General features: G+C 39.6%; 2 protein-coding genes across 3 annotated transcripts in view; one reads left to right on the top strand and one right to left on the bottom strand.

Moving 5' to 3' along the window:
* Positions 1-26: 26 nt before the first annotated feature.
* cinp (cyclin-dependent kinase 2 interacting protein) lies at positions 27-12,653 on the bottom strand. 2 transcript variants are annotated; one of them, XM_052022374.1, is made up of 5 exons: positions 12,345-12,653; positions 4,997-5,171; positions 4,260-4,401; positions 3,032-3,161; positions 27-2,208 (listed from the first exon to the last, which is right to left on the bottom strand). In XM_052022374.1, the coding sequence occupies exons 1-5, from the start codon at positions 12,349-12,351 to the stop codon at positions 2,006-2,008; spliced, it is 657 nt and encodes a 218-aa protein (XP_051878334.1). In that variant the 5' UTR covers positions 12,352-12,653; the 3' UTR covers positions 27-2,005. The 2 variants fall into 2 exon arrangements, with proteins under 2 accessions (XP_051878334.1, XP_051878342.1); XM_052022382.1 differs by having other exon boundaries at positions 54-2,208; positions 4,997-5,153; positions 12,345-12,650.
* Positions 12,654-13,098: 445 nt separating this feature from the next.
* Positions 13,099-20,382, top strand: part of tecpr2 (tectonin beta-propeller repeat containing 2) — an 81,633-nt gene continuing 74,349 nt past the window's right edge. Inside the window, exon 1 of the mRNA XM_052022236.1 lies at positions 13,099-13,231. The gene's annotated coding sequence lies outside the window, so the exon portion shown is untranslated. The remainder of the gene's footprint in view (positions 13,232-20,382) is intronic.

Here is a 20,382-nt window from a genome sequence, read left to right as displayed (position 1 = left end):
TTGCTTAGATCACTGTTGTAAATGATTCAAACTTTAAATTTGCAAAAAGCCTATAAGTTTTTTGGTAGTTTCTGATTTAAAGCATTGAATTTAATTATTTAAGTTACAGTCTTGATAACTGTTCCAAGTATAAAGAGGATATGTTTGTTTCTCTACTAAATATTTCACTGGGGTAGAATTTTAAACACCTAATTTGATCACTTAAAAAATTAGATTTCAAGCAGCTGAGAGCACAGTGCTTTTATCAGTACTTAATAATTGGATAACCCGCTAAAGAAGTTCAAAAGGATAATAACAAAATAAGTTGTTGAATATTAGTTCTGAACAGCATGGGTTACCAAAACTGTGTGGCATCAACACATTTTTGGGCTATATATTTGTAAATATTGAATTTTTTTTATCTCATTGTATCTTCAGTTCCAAACACATTGCAAATGTATGGACCTTGCTGCTTTAAGCTAAACTCTCTTTGGGACAACTGTTTTGTATTTCAGTCATTTATGTTTCTCCTCTGCTGTCAACATTGTTGCCATCTTTTTGTAGTGCCAACAAGAGTGTCTTCAGTCATTGGGTTTACAGTGTTATATCCAAAAGCTTAAATTGAAGATCAGATTTTCTGAAATGGCTAAGTGGCAGGCAGGAGTACTGGGGTAACATTAGTTATCACCTGATGGAAATGTTGAGAATAAAAATTAAAATGAGCCCTTCATTAGCCTCTTAGTTATGAAGCTTTAAATAGGTCACTTCCCTTGTGCAGCATGTTTTCAATTATGCCTAGTAGACTTTCCCTTTTTTTCCTAAAACTGGTTTGAATCTTGCATCTAATGTGAAACATATTGTCCTTTTGTAGAAGTTTGCAAGGATGTGAAAATGGGACAGTTACATTGCTTTGCTGTGTATATACTGCTTATTACTTGTGGTAGGCTGTTCATTAAATATGTATTAAAGCTGTTGTGCATGTTAGTAGTTTCCAGTTTTGTTAGTGTACAACAAATCTTTATCAAAGACCTGTAATTTGACTATTGTAAATAATGAAACTATTTAAAGATTGAAAATAGCAGAAAATGGAATTTATTTTCTATTTTTAATTATAATATACAAAGTATTTTGTAATGTCTTTGACTTATCAGTACATTGTAATCTTGACAGACAGTTTTGTTGCCTTAATTTGGGGTGATTAAATGTCATCAGTAATTGGATGATGGTTGTAGTCATCTGATAATTTCATAAAAAGGATTGAGTTAAATCATCGTTCACTTAAAACATGATATTTTTGTTAAGGTAATTACAAAATGGAACTGTTCTCTGTCAAGGATCAGCTTTGTAACAGGCCAAAGTATGGTTTGTACTGTGTATTATGCACCATTGTTAAACTGTTATAAATATTTGCTGTAGAATTTAATGTAGACCACTTGTGTTTTTTTTTGGCGACATGGGTCTATATTTTTGAAAAGCTGCCTTTATTTTAATGGGTTGATAAACCTATAAATATATCATCAAGCTCCGTTAAATATTAGCAATATATGGAACAGTTTTTTTAAAAAAGCCACTTTTATTTTGCAGTTTTGGTATTTGTTTTTCCATCGCTTGAGTGTGCAAGACAAATCATTAACAATCTTTCAGGACCATTGTTTAATAATTTGAACAAAATTATTTTTCAGCATAAGTATTTCAACAGTTTCTTAAAAAAGGAAATAAATAAATATATTTTTCTTTGTCTTTTGTCATAATCATTGTCTTACTGAATTCTACCTTTTACAGTACAAAATTTGATAAATGAATGAAACTTTTAATAATGCTTGTCACACACACAGTTCACATTTCAGTCATGCACCACCCAAGTTTCAAAGCTGAGCCAAACAATCTTGGGTAAGCCTGGGTAGGTGTTTAGTTGTGCTTAGCTAATTTTGATAAACAAATGCATGTTTCTCAAATGAGAAGTAACAATTCTATAAAAAGTGATGTCTCTAGCAATTACTTTGTAAATAATTTTCAATTGTGTTTGTTACAGAACCCTGTGTCCAGTTTCCAGTAGCATACTTTCAACCAGAAGTGTGGCCTTTTCTTCTATGTAAGGCTGGTACAGCCAGGAAGACAGCTGCACCATCATAAGATTACAGCTACTAGTGTGGGCAATCTCTTGAACAATTAAACTCTTTAGCTGCAGTTCTTTTTTGTACATCTCCAGTAACTCAACTGAGATCGTATCTGAAACAGAAAGTGGTTAAATATCAAAAAATGTCTTTTTTTAAAATTTATAGCAGCAAGATTTCATAGTCATAGTTTAAGTGTAAAAGGTCAAATTACCTGGTGAGGATTTTCTTACCATTGTTCAAATGTGTAAAGTAATTTTTTTCTAGTTAACCAAAGCAGTTAGTAACTGGACCTTAAAGACCCTATTTGCTGTATTACACTTGGGCTCTAGGAAAGTAGATAGGTTTCTGCAAGTAATTTTGGTAGCAGTTATAGTTAATGGTGGAAAATTGTAGGCATGGCCATCAAGGGAGCGGTTAAAACTTGGGTGAAATTATGATTTGCAGGCCACCTCCCTGACATCGAGACTAAGTTATCAGTTTCTTACAGAGATTAGCTGCTTCAAGTTCCTTGAAGGCATCGACTCCTAAGGAACCGCACTGCAAAACTGCAGGGGATGAGAAGCAATCAAGTGAACAATTTTAAAGCACAAATTTCATTTTAGTATTTACATAAAGCAGAAATGGATGTTCAGTAACAGAAGAATATTATCCTCCCTAAGCTTTAGGGCAGGCCTCATTTGCCTCACTTGAAATTAGTAACTTTAATTAATCACAAAAAACACCAATATTGATTCTTTGTAATTAGTTTTAGAATTGCAAAACACTCATCCACAAATCAGTAGCTTGCAATTTAGTTACCATTCCCACTAGCTAAAAAATATCTTCACTTTTTCACTTCCGTGTAGTAATAATGAAACCCTACAATGTATCATTCAAATTGAGAATGCTAATTAAAACAGATAAGGAGATTGCATTTTGTGACAAATTATCCTTACAGAAATATTTTGTGGGCCATGTGTGAAATAGAGGTATTTGTCTTCCTGTTTCACCATAGTGGTAAGTGTCAAGATCATTTATTCCTTTCATAGTTGCACAAAGCTTTTCCATCTTCAATACCAATTTGATCTGAAAAAGATTAAGTAAAGATTGTATTAATTTGAACATGCTTTGTGGATTTTTGTATTTTACTCCTATTCAGGCAGTCACTATCCTGACTGCTAGAATTCTCATCAGCTGGACAACTGAGCAAATATAGTAACTAAAACAAGTTTTACTGATTGCATTTGTGATTAGCATAGAGGAAGCTTCTAAGTTACTTCAATTATACAAATTATTCCATGGTAAATTTAAAAATGTTTTTTGTGGAAGATCAGGTTAAGCTGAGCTGAAAGCATTAGGGTAAATGAAGAATATAGGTATATAAGTAACTCTTGGGCAAGAAGTAAGAGAATACTGCATTGGCTATAAATATGGACATTTTGTCTTCAAGGATACACGAGTGTAACTTTGCCATGCAGCAAGCAAGACAATGGTGCTTTAAAGAAAGCTGCAACAGAGCTTAGCCATCTTTAGTAGCCCCTGAAAACCTCCATAACTTGTTCCCCAGTCTCTGCCAGATAACACTGCCTGGGATTAACAGAGTTACCATAGTCCTTAACTGTAGCGAGTCACCCCTGACCCAGCCTGCCATTTTTATTAAGTAAAATGGTCACCACAGTGTACAACACAATGCAAATCCATAATAAAAATAGAAAGTGCTGGTAAAAGTAGACAACATCTGCAGAGAAAGAAACAGTTAATATTTCAAATCAAAAGATCTTTCATCAGAATTATGCCTGATTTCTTGGCAGCTGTCACAATTCATTAGTCCTACATCAGGCTTTTGTGTTAACATTTATTTCTTACAAGCAGCACAGATGTTCAGGCTACAGACTGGCTATACCCCAATGAAGCTGCTGCCCCTATTAGTTATGCAGGATGGTGTTACAAATTTCCCCTCTCAAGCTTGAGGGTAAAGCAACATGCCTCTTTCTGATAATCATATGGGAAACTGGATTAAGTCTACTGATGAGGGAAAGTAAATAAATGACAATGCAATACTGTAAACTCATTTTCAGCTACAAGGTTCCACTAGTACAGGAAACTTATAAATTGCAACTGTACTTTAACACTTTAATTTTACTAATATGGCTAATTGTTTTCATCATGCATTGAAAGTCATACCATTTTGTTAAGGAAATTCAACAATTCAGTGCAATGTTGCTCAAGTTCTTTGTTGTATTCCAAGGTAGCTTTTCCACGATGAGCAGTAAAATCATCATCATCATCATCACCATCAGATGGTTCCTGTCTGGTTTGATTACTCCTGAAGAAATTAACAATGAGAATGTCAATATCATTGGCTAAAGGCAATTCCCAGATGAGAGATTATGTTCTAATTGATACAAATGAATAGTAAAGACCATCTATAATAAGTCTGTCCAGATTCAAATTTACTAAAGGGGTTTAAGGCACAATCATTAATTATTAGCTCAAAAATATTACTGATTCAGACTTACAAATCAAAGATTAAGTACTGAGTTCTTTCAGTGTATTATTAATAGATGCATTATCCTATTTGGTACAGAATGATAAAATATGTGAATGTTCACATTTGTTTCTTAACAAATTGCAAATAGCAAAATAGAATTGCTCCAGGACAAAATTAATCTTAGTTTAGCAACAATCAAAATATACAATATTCAGATTCTTTGTAAACTTTCATTTTCCAAACAAAATAAGGCAATATTAATAATACGAGAGGTATAATAGCTTAAACTGTATATTGTGGAAAAACAAAGCAGGTGGTGATGAATTCATATTCAGCATCACTACTGAGCACAAATGCTTTTATTAAAAAAATGTTGAGTACATTTGATAGTTAACATTTCTAAATGTAAAATGTGCCAAGAAATACTTACTTGTGGTTGAGTTTAATGTTAACAATTTTATTTGCGATTGAGAATCCTGCATCATTATAAGTTTCCCATTTCAGTATGAGGTTATGCCAATCTGCAGCATTGTCCTTTATTTTTCTGGAACTGTTATTCAAGTCTGTTTTTCTTGGAGTCATTAAACCTGATTTAGAACATGAATCTTTTTAAGAAAAAAATGTAGTTTTTAAGAATTCTGCAGAATGCCAAATAAAATCCCAAAACCTTAACTGAGCTGCTATTAATATACTAGATTTATACAGATATGTTCCCAGATGTAACAATTTGCACACATGTAGCACATTTGGTGCTTCAAGAAGCTTACCAGGAGCAGTATCAAACAAAATTTCACATGGTATCACATATGGAAATGCCAGCAGAAGTCCAAAGAGTAAGGTTGAAAGAGTGTTAAGAGAATTTAGGAGAGCCCAACCTTGGTGCCAAGACAGCTGAATGCTCAATAATCAATTGCAGAATGAATAGAATTGGGAATAATTAAGATTTCAGAACTGAAGCAGTGCAGAAATTAGAACTGGTTATAGGGCTGCAGGAGGTTCCAGAGAGGGGAAATCTGATATGAATGAGAATTTTAACAGCAGAGCAGAAAATGCTGGTTGATTTGTCCATGTTTTCTGTTACTAAAGCCCTCAAAGTGATTTATATTGTTATGTGGGTGCTGCCTAACCAAGGTATTTCCAGCATTTTCTGATTTCCAGTTATTGCAGTATTTTGGTTTACGCCTCAGAATTTTAAAATTTAAGCTCCCAAGGGACCAGAAGCTCATGGAGGTCAGTAAGCACAAGGTTTAAATTTAAATTGGATGTCATGTGAAAGTTTTAAATTATATGTTTACCAAGGGAAACCAGACAAGATTTTGCAACAGTCGGATAAGAACAGAATTGTTCAACAACAGGTGACCCAAGGTGGAAAATGGAGTTAAGCAATCCCAAGGGCGGTACAAACAGGTGGACCAGGCAATACAGCAGAAATGTATTTGAAAGTTCTTCTTGAAGTCAAACGATAAACATGAAGCATTTAATTACGGTTCAGACAATTATTATGGAGAATAATGGAGCTTGGCTTTAGTATTAATTCATGGTATGTAGACGTCAGCAGAAAAGCCACACACTGCCCTTGGGGAAAGCTGACCTTTTGAATCTTATGGTAAAGGTACTCCCATAATGCTGTTAGGTCAACAATTTCATACTTTACATCTGCAGTAAAGGAACAATTCTCTTTCCAAATCATCATGATCTGTGACACACGGGGATTTGCAGATGGTGGTGTTGCTCCCATGAGCTTCCCAAGGTAGAAGTCAAGAGTCTGGGCAATCCTATCAAAACCTTGGTGAGTAGCTGCAGTGCCTCTTGCAAAAATGGTACATACTGCAACCAGTGCGTGGTGACAGTGTTGAAAATTAATATTTCAGATGGGATACATGTCATTGCAGGCTGCTTTGTTGTGAAGCCTCGTGTTTTTTTGCAGCTACATCATTAAGGTAAGTGCACAGTATTCCATCAGGCTATTGCTTTGTGTCTTTTAGATGATATAAAAGCATTGGGAGGTTAGGAGGAAAGAATCACTTTCTTTGTGTGTATCACCTCCATAAATAGCCTTTACTAGTTGTGCTAGCCATTGCGCGTAATTGAGGCTTGGAGGCTGATTGATAAATAAACCAAAGGAAATGGTGGGTGGGATGACTGGGAGGAAAGTGAACTCCAATGTTGTAGTCTGGTATGTTACCTAATTCCTATTATGTTAGCTTATTCCTATTAATTTTTTTTACTGATTATTTAACAAGCATATTGCATTTTCTAAACTATATTTGAGACAAATGTTCCAGCAGCGAGCAAAACTGATGTAGCATATTTCATTATTTCAGGCTAAGGTATCATTGGTGTTTAATTAAAGGTACTTTGATCAGTTTAAGAGCTGAATAATATCTTGCAATTTCCTGAAGTAATTTCACCAATACAGGTGAATTTTAAGCATATCCTGAATTTGCTCTTCTAGTTTTCTGTGGGATCTTGTTCATTTAAAAGCCACAAAATGCATAGCATGTGCGGTAGCTTTTCTTACTGTACTTATTTTACAGTTTACGACCCAAGACATATTTGCCCTGGATGTGATAGTTTAGGAAAATACCAAAGCTAATCAATACCCTCAAAAATATTGTTTCAACAAAGTGAAACATGCAATTTATCATTGCATTTCAAAACTGGTCACCATTTGGGCATAAATTATTAATCTTGGTTAAAAGAAAATCATAATCAAAGAGCACAGAAAAAAGCTCTTCATACCAGAGTCCATGAGAACCATCAACGATAATTTACATTATTCCCATTTTTACGTCCTCACATTCCATCATGTTCCTTCCACACCACCCCCCCACCCCCCGACTCACATACATACAACTTAGTGGCCAATTAACCTACCAACGTGCACTTCTGTAGGATATGGGAGGAAACTAGCATCCAGAAATTCACATTGGAGGAAGTGCCAAATTGGCCAAATCATACAGCACCAGAGGTCAAATTGAACCTAGGTTGCTGGAGCTGTGAGGTAGTAGCTCTGCTTGATCCACTGGAGTTGAGGATGTGACTAATTGAATAGGTAGGTGGATGTGGTGTATGTGTGGATATTTTAAACATTTGGATGAAGTCCCACACAGGAAGTTGCTCAGCAAGGTTAGAGTTCATGAAGTGGGATGGGGAGGGGGAGGTAATATTTTGACATGGATTGAGAATTAGTCAGACTGAAAACAAAGAATGGGAATTAACACCCTTTTCTCAGATTAGGAGGCTGTGATTAGTGGGGATTGGTGCCTGGCCCCAGTTATTCATAATCCTATATCGATAATTTGCCTGAGGGGTCAAAATATTATTTTTGCAGGTTTCCTAATGATGGTATGATTGCGAGTAGGTAGGAAGATGCAGAGGCTTCAAGGGGATACAGTCAAGTTGAGAGAGTGAGCAATAGCATAGGAGATGCAATAATAAGGAAAAATGTGAAGTTATCCATTTTGGTTCACTAAGCAAAAATGCTGAGCTGAGTATTTTTTTTAAAGTGGCAAGAGATTGGATAACCTTTGCTGGTTGAAGGAACCTTGCACAGTTAGACGATTGTTTATTGGCTAGAGCTCCGCCTTCAATACTATAAATCCAAGCAAACTCATCACCAAACTCCAAGACCTGGGACTCAACAACTCCCTCTGCAACTGGATCCTTGACTTGCTGACCAACAGACTGCAATCAGTGAAGATAGGCAGCAATACCTCTACCACAATTATTCTCAGCACTGATGCCCCACAAGGCTATGTCCTCAGCCCCCTACTCTACTCCCCATATTCTCATGATTGCGTGGCCAGATTCTGCTCTAACTCCATCTACAAGTTTGCAGATGATACTACCGTAGTGGGCCGTGTCTCAAATAACGATGAGTCAGAGTACAGGAAAGAGATAGAGAACTTAGTGACATGGTGTCATGACAACAACCCATCCCTCAATGTCAGCAAAACAAAAGAGCTGGTCATTGACTTCAGGAAATGGGGTAGTGTACATGCACCTGTCTACATCAATGGTGCTGAAGTCAAGAGGGCTGAGAGCTTCAAATCCATAGAACATAGGACACTACAGCACAGTACAGGCCTTTTGGCCCACAATGTTGTGCCGACATTTTATCCTGCTCTAAGATCTATCTAACCCTTCCCTCCAACATAGCCCCCTATTTTTCTATCATTCGTGTGTCTAAGAGTCTCTTAAATGTCCCTAATGTATCTGCCCCCACAAACTCTGCCGGCAGTGCGTTCCACGCACCCACCACTCTCTGTGTTTTAAAAAAAAACAACACTTACCCCTGACATCCCCCTTATACCTTCCTCCAATCACCTTAAAATTATGTTCTCTCGTGTTAGCCATTGTCGCCCTGGGGAAAAAGTCTCTGACTGTCCACTCGATCTATGCCTCTTATCATCCTGTACACCTCTATCAAGTCACCTCTCATCCTCCTCCTCTCCAAAGAGAAAAGCCCCAGCTTGCTCAACCTATCCTCATAAGACATGCTCTCCAATCCAGGCAACATCCTGGTAAAGCTCCTCTGCACCCTCTCTAAAGCTTCCACATCCTTTCTATAATGAGGTGACCAGAACTGAACACAATACTCCAAGTGTGGTCTAACCAGTGTTTTATAGAGCTGCAACATCATCTTGGGCTCTTGAACTCAATACCCCGACTAATGAAGGCCAACACTCCATATGCATTCTTTACAACCCTATCGACCTGCATGGCAACCTTGAGGGATCTATGGATGTGGGCCACGAGATCCCTCTTTTCCTCCACACTGCTAAGAGTCCTGCCATTAACCTTTTATTCTGCCTTCAGATTCAATCTCCCGAAGTGTATCACTTCACACTTATCCGGGTTGAACTCCATCTGTCACTTCTCAGCCCAGCTCTGCATTCTATTAATATCCTGTTGTAATCTACAGCAACCTTCTACACTATCCACACCACCGCCAACCTTTGTATCATCAGCAAACTTACTCACCCACCCTTCCGCATCCTCATCCAAGTCATTTATAAAAATCACAAAGAGCAGGGGTCCCAGAACAGATCCCTGTGGAACACCACTGGTCACTGACCTCCAGGCAGAATATGCTCCATCTACCACCACCCTCTGTCTTCTGTGGGCGAGCCAATTCTGATTCCACACAGCCAAGTTTCCCTGGATCCCATGCCTCCTGACTTTCTGAATAAGCCTTCCATGAGGAGCCTTATCAAATGCCTTACTAAAATCCATGTACACCACATCCACTGCTCTACCTTCATCAATGTGCTTTGTAACATCCTCAAAGAATTTAATCAGGCTTGTGAGGCATGACCTGCCCCTCACAAAGCCATGCTGATTGTCCCTAATCAGCCTATGCTTCTCCAAATGCCCATAAATCCTGTCTCTAAGAATCTTCTCCAGTAACTTGCCCACCACTGAAGTAAGACTCACTGGTCTGTAATTCCCAGGGTTATCCCTACTTCCTTTCTTAAAGGAACAACATTTGCCACCCTCCAATCATCCGGCACTACTCCTGTGGTCAGTGAGGACGCAAAGATCATCGCCAAAGGCACAGCAATCTCTTCCCTCACTTCCTGTAATAACCTTGGATATATCCCGTCCGGCCCCGGTGACTAATGTTTTTCAGTAGTTCCAGTACATCCTCTTTCCTCATGTCAACATGCCCTAGCATATCTGTCATACACCATCCTCACAAACGTCAAGGTCTCTTTCTCTGGTGAATACAGAAGCAAAGTATTCATTAAGGACCTCCCCTACCTCTTCCGACTCCTGGCACATGTTTCTTTTATCCCTGATCAGTCCTACCCTCACTCTAGTCATCTTCTTATTCTTCATGTACGTGTAGAATGCCTTGGGGTTTTCCTTGATCCTACTCGCCAAGGACTTCTCATGCCCCCTTCTAGCTCTCTGGTCCATTCTTAAGCTCCCTCCTGGCTACCTCGTAACTCTCCAGAACCCTGTCTGATCCATGCTTTCTAAACCTTGGGTAATCTTCTTTCTTCCTCTTGACAAGATATTCTACATCTCGTGTCAGCTATGGTTCCTTCACTCTACCATTCTTACCCTGCCTCAATGGGACAAACTTATCCAGAGCCCCATCCATGCAAGCATTCCTCAAACAACCTCCACATTTTCGCTGTGCACTTCCCCAAGAACATCTGTTCCCAATTTACGCTCCCAAGTTCCTGCCTAATAGCATCATAATATCCCCTCCCCCAGTTAAAGACTTTCCCATATCATCTGCTCCTATCCCTGTCCAAGGCTATGGTAAAGGTCAAGGAGTTATGGTCACTATCTCCAAAATGCTCTCTCACCGAGAGATCTGAAATCTGATCAGGATCATTGCCTAGAACCAGGTCCAGTATGGCCTCTCCTCTAGTCAGCCTGTCCACATACTATGTCAGGAATCCTTCTTGTACACACTGAACAAACTGCGTCCCATCTATCCCCTTTACACTAAGGAGGTGCCAATCAATATTAGGGAAGTTGGAGTCCTTGGAGTGAACATCACCAATGGCCTGTCCCGGTCCAACCACATAGATGCCATGGCCAAGAAAGCTCACCAGCTCCTCTACTTCCTCAGGAGGCTAAAGAAATTTGGCATGTCCCCTTTGATGCTCACCAACTTTTATTGATGCACCATATAAAGCATCCTATCTGGCTGTATCACGGCTTGGTATGGCAACTGCTCTGCCTAGGACAGCAAGAAACTGCAGAGAGTTGTGGACACGGCCCAGCACATCATGGAAACCAGCCTCCCCTCCTTGGACTCTGTCTATACCTTACACTGCCTTGGTGAAGCAGCCAGCATAATCAAAGAACCCACCCACCTGGGTCATTGTCTGTTCTCCCCTCTCCCATCAGGCAGAAGATACAGGAGCCTGAGGGCACATACCACCAGGCTCAAGGACAGTTTCTATCCCACTGTGATAAAGACTATTGAACGGTTCCCTTATACGATGAGATGGACTCTTGACCTCACAATCTACCTTATGACCTTGCACCTTATTGTCTACCCACACTGCCTCTGGAGCTGGGACACTTTACTCTGTATTCTGTTATTGTTTTTACCCTGTACTACTTCAATGCACTGTGTAATGAATTGATCTGTACGAACGGTATGCAAGACAAGTTTTTCACTGTATCTCGGAACAAGTGACAATAATAAACCAATACCAACAAGTCATTAAAAGCCAACAAGCAGGAGTAACAAAGAAAGCAAATGGTGGCTTTTTATGAATAGATTTAAGTGCAAAGCTAAAGATGTCTTATTACAACAAAATAGAATATTGGTCTCCTTTAAAAGGATATACTTGACGAGAGGGAATACAATGAAGATTCCCGAGATTTATTCCAAGGATAGTATTAAAAAAAATGTGTAGATGATGTCTGCAAAATTCTTATAGCTCTTAACCAGCTGGAGGAAGGGAGGTCTCCGCTGGCTGAAAAATCTGGAATAAGGGGATGCGGTTTCAGGGTACGGCGTAGGCCACTGAAGACTCAGATGAAGAGAAATATTTGCATCAGTGGCGAATCTTTGGAATTCCCTAACCTGGAGCGCTGCGCGGGCTCGGCTACTGAGTTCACTGAAAACAGAGTCGAAAGCTTTCTGGATATTAAAGGAATCTCGGGACGCGGGGATAGCACAGGAAAATGACATGGGCGAGCAGAGCAGGTTTCAAGGGCCAAACGGTCTACTCCTGCTCCTAGTTCTGTAAAAGGTCGCATGGAAGCTCATCAGATTCATGCCCAAGGTATTTAAGCCGTACCTTCCATTTCCAACACCCGCGTAAAGGACAGATCACATTGTTACCCACGATAACTGGGCACTTCCGTTCCGCTGCCTTTCTTGAAACGCAGGCAGCCACGCTGATATCCCTCCTGATTCCATTGGTTAGCTGAACTGAATCGCTAGTGTTGGATTGGAGAAAGGTTTGCGGTGGGGGCTGCTGAAGATGGATGTGACTGGTTATACTGTCAAAGGAGGGGGGAATTTCTAGCGCTTTATGAGTGGATTTGTCGTGTTCTTTAAGCCGGCTTTAAGAATATGACATATCCACTAATAAGGCGCAAGATGAAGATGAATGGGATTATATGATTGGTGGATTTTCACGAAGGCACCCGTAATTGGTGGAAATGCACAACGATTAGGTTTTGACGATTGGTGAACTGGCCGAATGATGGAGCAGGTAGTGTTGTGATTGGTGGAGTGTGGACGAAGACAGGCGAGGCTGTGATTGGTGGAGTGTGGACGAAGGCAGGTGAGGCTGTGATTGGCGGAGTATGGATGAAGACAGACGAGGCTGTGATTGGCGGAGCGAGGGCGATGAGAAGGCGAGGCTGTGATTGGCGGAGTATGGATGAAGACAGACGAGGCTGTGATTGGCGGAGCGAGGGCGATGAGAAGGCGAGGCTGTGATTGGCGGAGTATGGATGAAGACAGACGAGGCTGTGATTGGCGGAGCGAGGGCGATGAGAAGGCGAGGCTGTGATTGGCGGAGCGTGGCTGCGGAGGCGATGAGTGGCAGGAGTTCATGTTGATCTGTGCGGTGGGGGCTTTTCTGAGGGGGTTTCTGCGTGTTAGATGCAACATGGCAACTGGGGTGGGAGAAGAGTGGAAGATGGTGTGAGGCCCGGAGTACACAACTGGAGCACCGTAAGTGGTGATGGTCGGGCAGGTCTGGAGAGTACAGCATCCAGTTAGGCCCGAGGCGCATTTGCGTTCGGGGAATGAGGGGAGGCAAAGGGATAGACATAGGGATAAATAATAATTAAGGAATAGAATAAATGGGATGGGTAAATATTTATTGCAGGGTAGGTTTAGGAGGTTCTCCGTGACGTTAAGTTACGTGGCAGTGATTGGTTGAACTGTTTCATGATATATTTAACAAATGTTAGATTGCAGCCAGGGTTTTGTGGATTAACTGATGCAAACATTTCTTACAAAATTGCCGAATTGTTGAACTCTTGTATTTTTAAAAGGGATCTTCGTGTTACAAATGTAAAATTGTATCCATATGTCTGTCAGTCCAATCCGTTTGGGGAGTATTATTTGCTAAATTTAGTGTGAATTTCAGTGCGAAATTGCTTTAATATTCTAGGCGAAACTTGAAAGATTGCTACTTTGGGTATTGTTAAGCAAGTTTGAAAAATAAGTCAATACCATATATTTCGAAGACCGGATTTTGGTTTGCTTTGTACTGAGTTGTGGTAAGGGTGAACTGTAGTTTATGTATACGTAACTGGGTAAAACTGTAGCATAGGCCCGAAAATATTCAGAGTGCTCATGAGCCAATTGAATCATAGGGCAGAACAGAGAACAATAAACTAAAGTCATGTAGATTTCTGTTTCCAGATCAGTAGCTGATGGATGGAAAAACTATACACGGCTTTTATACTAGAAATAAAAACACAAAATGTTGAAAGTACTCAGCTGGGCAGCGTCTGTGGAGAGAGAAGCATGTAAAATTTGGCAGTTTTTGCTACTTAGTTCTCTCTACTTTCAAGATTCCTAATTTTATCTAACGAGGGATTTGCTTGTGACCGCAGCAAATATTTGCGAGTAAGGTTGTATTTATTCAGAAATTTACAAAATCACAGTCTGTTCCTTAACCTTGGAAACTTGCCCTCTGAGTGACGGTATAACCTGCTCTCTTTTCCTTCTCCAGTTGACTGCAGCTTTTTCCCCCTCTCTCCCCATCTCTTTTTCTCTATATACTTCTCTACACATTTTCCTCTTTGCTCTTGTGTTCTAAAACTTTCCTGAGCTACTTTGTACCTTGTCATTTCATTAATACTTATTATGATTTCTTACCAACAGTGTTGATGTTTATGCAGATTGAGCAATTCCTTGCCTCTCTTTGTTCTATCGCAGACTGGGCTACTTGTTGTCTGTGACGGTGCCTTTTGTCTCAGTGAATTTTTCAACCCCTTCTTCTTTATTCTCCCTGCTCTTAATCAGTGGCCTGTGCCTAATTATTTGTTTCAGATCCTGGGCTTTGTCATATTTCTGATATATTTAGTGTGGTTGTTTCAAGTACCCTCGTTTATTAGTGTGTCCTAAGTAGATTTATGTATTTGTTCTGTCACAGGTCATGTTTGTTTCAAACATAATGCAATAGTTTTAATTAGCGCCCTGATCTTCATATTCCTGTTTCATCTTAACCTTTGCATTTTTGAGACATTAGACTGCAGATGCGGGAATCTGAAGCAACATGAGGTGCTGGAGGAACTCAGCAGGTCAGGCAGCATCTATAGAGGGAAATGGACAGTTGACATTTTGGATCGAGACCAGATGAAGAGTCTTGACCTGAAATGTTGACTATCCATTTCCCTCCTTACATGCTGCTTGACCCGTTGAGTTCCTCCAGCATCTCATGAAGCATCATTTTTGACTTAACTGACCAGGTTTCAATTCTTAACCTTGCAGAAAGTTGCTAGAGTTGATGCATGCTTTAATAATCTTTATTGAAACACTGATCCACAATAATATTAAAACAAAAAGCCATATTGGAAACACTTTTAAATAAACTTGTAAATTTACACACATCACCATTGTTTTGAGCTACCTTTTTAATGTTTCAGGTCAGTGACCTTTCATTAGAACTGTTCTGAAAAATTAACTCTGTTTCTCTCACTGCACTGCTGCTTGACCTGCTGAGTATTTCCAGTGTTTTCTATTAACATATCTTAAAATGGGCTATAATAGTGAAAAGTAATTTTGTCAAATACATATATTGACATTTGTAAGTGGTTTCCTGAATTGGAAGGAACTGTCATGGAAGATGGTGCCTAAAATCAGCAGGAAGACTGGATGGGAATCAGATTTATTATCACTGACATATGACGTGAAATTTGTTGTTTTGCAGCAGCAGTACAGTGCAAAGACATAAAAATCTGTAAATTACAAAAATGGTGCAAAAAAAAAGGAATAATGAGGTAGTGTTCATGGATCATTCAGAAATCTGATGGTGGAGGAGAAGAAGCTGTTCCTGAAGTACTGAATGTGGGTCTTCAGGCTCCTGTACTTGCTCCCTGATGGTAGTAACGTGAAGAGGATGTGTCCAGATGGTGAGGATCCTTAGTGATGGGTGCTGTCTTCTTGAGGCACCGCCTCTTGAAGATGTCCTTGATGGTGGGGAGGGTTGTGCCAGTGATGGAGCTGGCTGAGTCTACAACTCTGCAGCCTCTTGTGATCCTGTGCATTAGAGGCTCCATACCAGGCTGTGATGCAACCAGTCAGAATGCTCTATAGAAATTCCTACATCTATAGAAATTTGCAAGTCTTTAGTGACATACCAGATCTCCTCAAATTCCTAATGAAGTAGAGCCACTGGCGTGTCTTCTTCATGATTGCATCAATGTGTTGGGCCCAGGATAGATCCTCTGAGATGTTGTCGCCCAGGAACTTGAAGCTATTCACCCTTTCCACCGTTGACTCTTCAATGAGGATTGGTGTGCATTGTCCTGACTTCTTCCTGAAGTCCACAATCGATTCCTTGGTCTTACTGACGTTGAGCGCGAGGTTGTTGCGACGCCACTCAACCAGCCGATCTATCTCACTCCTATAAGCCGCCTCATTGCCATCTGAGATTCTACGAACACCAGTGGTGTTTGTAGCTGTGCCTAGCCACACAGTCATGAGTGTAGAGAGAGTAGAGCAGTGGGCTAAGCACGTATCCTTGAGGTGTGCTTGTGTTGATAGTGAGGAGGAGATGTTATTGCCAATCTGCACTGACTGGTCTCCCTATAAGGTGACTGATATTTGGAGTTAAGTCACAGTCCAGGGATGATCGTAAGTCAGAAGTTTGATAGGATCCTTGTTAAATTTTGATATAATACTTAGTTGGTGGAAGTGGAGGAAGAAAGTGATTGAAAGGTCAAAGAAGAGGAGACAAATTGGTACTGTGAAGCACATGAAAGATTACAGAAAAGCAATTAGCATGCTAGTTGGTTTAATGGTTTTGTGCCACTAAATGCTTATTTTCTTAAATCTGAATTTAAATGTTCAAAAAAAGAGGTGTACTTGAATAGAAATTGTGTTGTGTTGTTGCAGGAAAATTAAGATATCCTTTCTTTAAAAAAAAGGATGAATTTTTGCAGTTGCCTTAAATTTAGTAGTTCAATTTTAGTTTGAGCTCAATGTGCAAACAAAGCTGACACCTATCCATTCTTCCGCTGTGCTGAAGTAAACTGCAGGCCGTAAGGCATCTTTAGATGCAAGGTTCTTGCAGAAAATGAATAAGAGTTGATATTCAGCAAAGCTTGCTGATCTTATTTAGTCTCATAAAATGAAAACAAAACAGTATTTTTGGAAGTTAAATGCCTTTTTTAAATCTAAGTATTTAGATTTATTCTTAAAGCATTGTTGTTCAATTGTTTTTGAATTAGATCAGAACATAAATGGAAGCAGGAGTTGGTCATAATTTCACACCCTTCCCCCAATAAACACATTAGCTATACAGATGAACAGTAAATCTTTGTTAGAAATTAATAGTGTCATAACAGAACATGTCAATTTCAATAAACAACTCTTATAAACATTTAAATAGGGAGTCAACATCTTGTCTGGATTATAGAGTTACACAGTTAGTAAATTGTGTGTATATAAGATGTTGTGTTAAACTTTCTTTAATTACTCAACTAAGTAATAGTTATAAATTACATTCTTCACTATCATTTCTGTAACAAGAATAAATACATATTTTAATAAGCCTAGTAAGTGACTTGGTTAAATCAATGCACTACACCAAAATAAAAATAAAAGCTGTCAAAGATCACCTCAGGTCAAGAAGTCAACTTATCACAACCTTCTCAAGGATGTTAAAAAGGAAAGGAATTTGAGATCATAAGTTGTTTAAATTTGTATGATGTCATTTGGGGTTGTGCTTCAAAGATCTCTGATTATAGAGATTACTCTTTTGTAAAACTGGTGTAATCCTGTGCCTTTGTTCATGTGGGACTGCTTCATTAAAATTAGTATTTTGGTACCAACTTTCTTGTATAAATAACATGGATGTTACTTTGGAATTGGTTAATTTTGTTTCAACCCCTTTTGATGATTGCTGCTTGTTGCATATTACTGAGATGAGAATGTTTAATATTTGGATCACTTCAGACTGGGCTGCTCGATCACCCCCATTTCATTAGATACAGGAATGGTGTCTGGGAACTGAAGGAGTGCAAATATTTTACCCCCTTTTTAAAAGAAAAATGAGTGAGAGGTAAACCAGGCAGCTAGACCAGACAGCCTTGCATAATTGATGGGTGAATTTTGATGCAATATTTGAAGAAAGTTTTAAATGGAACTTGGAAAAATAGGGATCAATAAATGAAAAGTGGCATGATTTATTAAAGAGAGATGCAAGAAATTCTGCAGATGCTGGAATCTGGAGCAATACATAAAAAGTGCAGGAGGAACTCAGCAGGTCAGGCAGCATCTATGGAGGGAAATGAACAGTCGATGTTTCGGGCTGAGACCCTTCATCAGGACTCAGGATTTATTAGGATTTATGAAAAACAACTCGTGTTAACTAATTTGATATAGTTCTTTTGAAGTAACAGAGAAGGTTGATCTTGGTGTTGTGCATATGAACGTGAAAATAAAGAAAAAGAAGCATTCTAAAGGGAGGATGAGGCAACTGTGGCTGACGAAGTCAAAGAAAATATAAAAGCAAAGGAGAGGGCTTACAATATTGCAAAAATTAATGAGAAGCTAGAGGATTGGGAAGCTTTTAAAAACCAACAGAAGGAAACTCAAAAAGCAATAAGGGGAGAAAAGATGAAATATGAAGGTAAGCTAGCCAATAATATAAAAGAGGATGTCAAAAGTTTTTTCAGATATATAGAGAGTAAAAGAGAGGCAGGAGTGGACATCGGACTGCTGGAAAATGACGCTGGAGAGGTAGTAATGGGGAACAAAGAAATGGGGGACGAACTGAATAAGTATTTTGCGTCAGTTTTTATTGTGGAAGACGCCAGCAATATCCCAGAAATTCGAGAGAGTCGGGGCAGAAGTAAGTGTAGTCACTATTACTAAGGAGAAGATGCTTGAGAAGCTGAAAGGTCTGAAGGTGGATAAGTCACCTGGATGGGATGGCCTGCACCCCAGGGATCTGAAAGAAGTAGCTGAAGAGATTGTGGAGGCATTATTAATGACCTTTCAAGAGTCACTGTGTTCAGGAATGGTTCTGGAGGACTGGAAAATTGCAACTGTCACTCCACTCTTTAAGAAGGGAGGGAGACAAAAGACAGGAAATTATAGGCCAGTTAGCCTGACTTCAGTGGTTGGTAAGATGTTAGAGTCCATTATTAAGGATGGGGTTTCGGGGTACTTGGAAGCACATGATAAAATATGCCGAAGTCAGCATGGTTTTCCTTAAGGGAAAATCTTGCCTGACAAACGTGTTGGAATTCTTTGAGGAAGTAACAGGTAGGATAGACAAAGGAGAATTGGTGGGTATTGTTTACTTGGATTTTCAGTAGACCTTTGACAAGGTGCTGCACATGAGGCTGCTAAACAAGATAGGAGCCCATGGTATTAAAGGAAAGGTATTGGCATGGATAGAAGGTTGGCTGACTGGCAGAAGGCAAAGAGTGGGAATAAAGGGGGTCTTATGTGGTTGGCTGCCAGTGACTAGTGGTGGTCCGCAGGTGTCAGTGTTGGGTCCACCACTTTACACGTTATACGTTAATGATCTGGATGACAGAACTGATGGTTTTGTATCCAAGTTTGTGGATGGTACAAAGACAGATGGAGGGGCAGATAGTGTTGAGGAAGCAGGGAGTTTGCAGTTTGGGAGAATGGGTAGAGAAGTGGTAGATGGAATACAGCGTAGGTAAGTGTATGGTCATGCACTTTGGTAGAAGGAATAAAGGCATAGACTATTTTCTAAATGGGGAGCAAATTCTTTAATCGGAAGTTCAAAGGGACTTGAGTCCTGGTGCAGGATTCCCTAAAGGTTAACTTGCAGGTTGAGTTGGTAGTAAGGAAGACAAATGCATTGTTGGCATTCTTTTCAAGAGGATTAGAATATAAAAGCAAGGATGTAATGCTGAGATTTTACAAGGCATTGGTCAGACCACATTTGCAGTATTGTGAGCAGTTTTGGGCCCCATATCTAAGGATGGATGTGCTGGCATTGGAGAGGGTCCAGAGGGGGTTTACAAGAACAATCCTGGGAATGAAAGGATTAACATATGAGGAGTGTTTGATGGCTCTGGGCCTGTAGTTGCTGCCAGAAGGATGAGGGGGGATCTCATTGAAACCTACTGAATGTTGAAAGGCCTGGATAGAGTGGATGTGGAGAGGATGTTTCCAGTAGTGGGAGAATCTAGGACCAGAGGGCACAGCCTCAGAATAAAAGGACAGCCCCTTAGAACAGAGATGAGGAGGAATTTTTTTTAGCCAGAGAGTGGTGAATTTGTAGAATTCATTGCCACAGATGGCTGTGGAAGCCAAGTCATTGGGTATATTTAAAGCAGAGGTTGATCTGTTCTTGATTAGTAAGGGCATCAAAGGTTACGGGGAGAAGGCAGGAGGATGGGGTTGAGAGGGAAAAATAAATCAGCCATGATTGAATTGTGGAGCAGCCTCGGTGGGCCAAATGGCCTAGATCTGCTCCTATGTCTTATGGTCTTAGACTTTCAAAAGTGCTTGGTTAAGTGCCACACAATAAACAAGTGAGCAAAATTTTAAGCTCCTGGCAGTATGGAAACAAAATTGATGAAGGGGTAGAAAGCAAAAAGTGATGGTGAGTGGATTTATTTTTTTCAGATGGGAGTGTGAGTTATGGTGCTGTCCTCCTT

This window comes from Pristis pectinata, chromosome 1, assembly GCF_009764475.1.
Source record: "Pristis pectinata isolate sPriPec2 chromosome 1, sPriPec2.1.pri, whole genome shotgun sequence".
NCBI lineage: Eukaryota > Metazoa > Chordata > Chondrichthyes > Rhinopristiformes > Pristidae > Pristis > Pristis pectinata.
This window is presented reverse-complemented; position numbering and strand designations above follow the sequence as displayed.

What these genes read in the sequence shown, in the direction of transcription:
- cinp (XM_052022374.1), bottom strand. An exon ending in TGAATTTCCTTAACAAAATG is followed by an intron (nt 3,162 to 4,259) that starts GTATGACTTTCA and finishes AATCTTTTTCAG; the next exon opens with ATCAAATTGGTATTGAAGAT. An exon ending in ATGGCCCACAAAATATTTCT is followed by an intron (nt 2,209 to 3,031) that starts GTAAGGATAATT and finishes TTTCTGTTTCAG; the next exon opens with ATACGATCTCAGTTGAGTTA.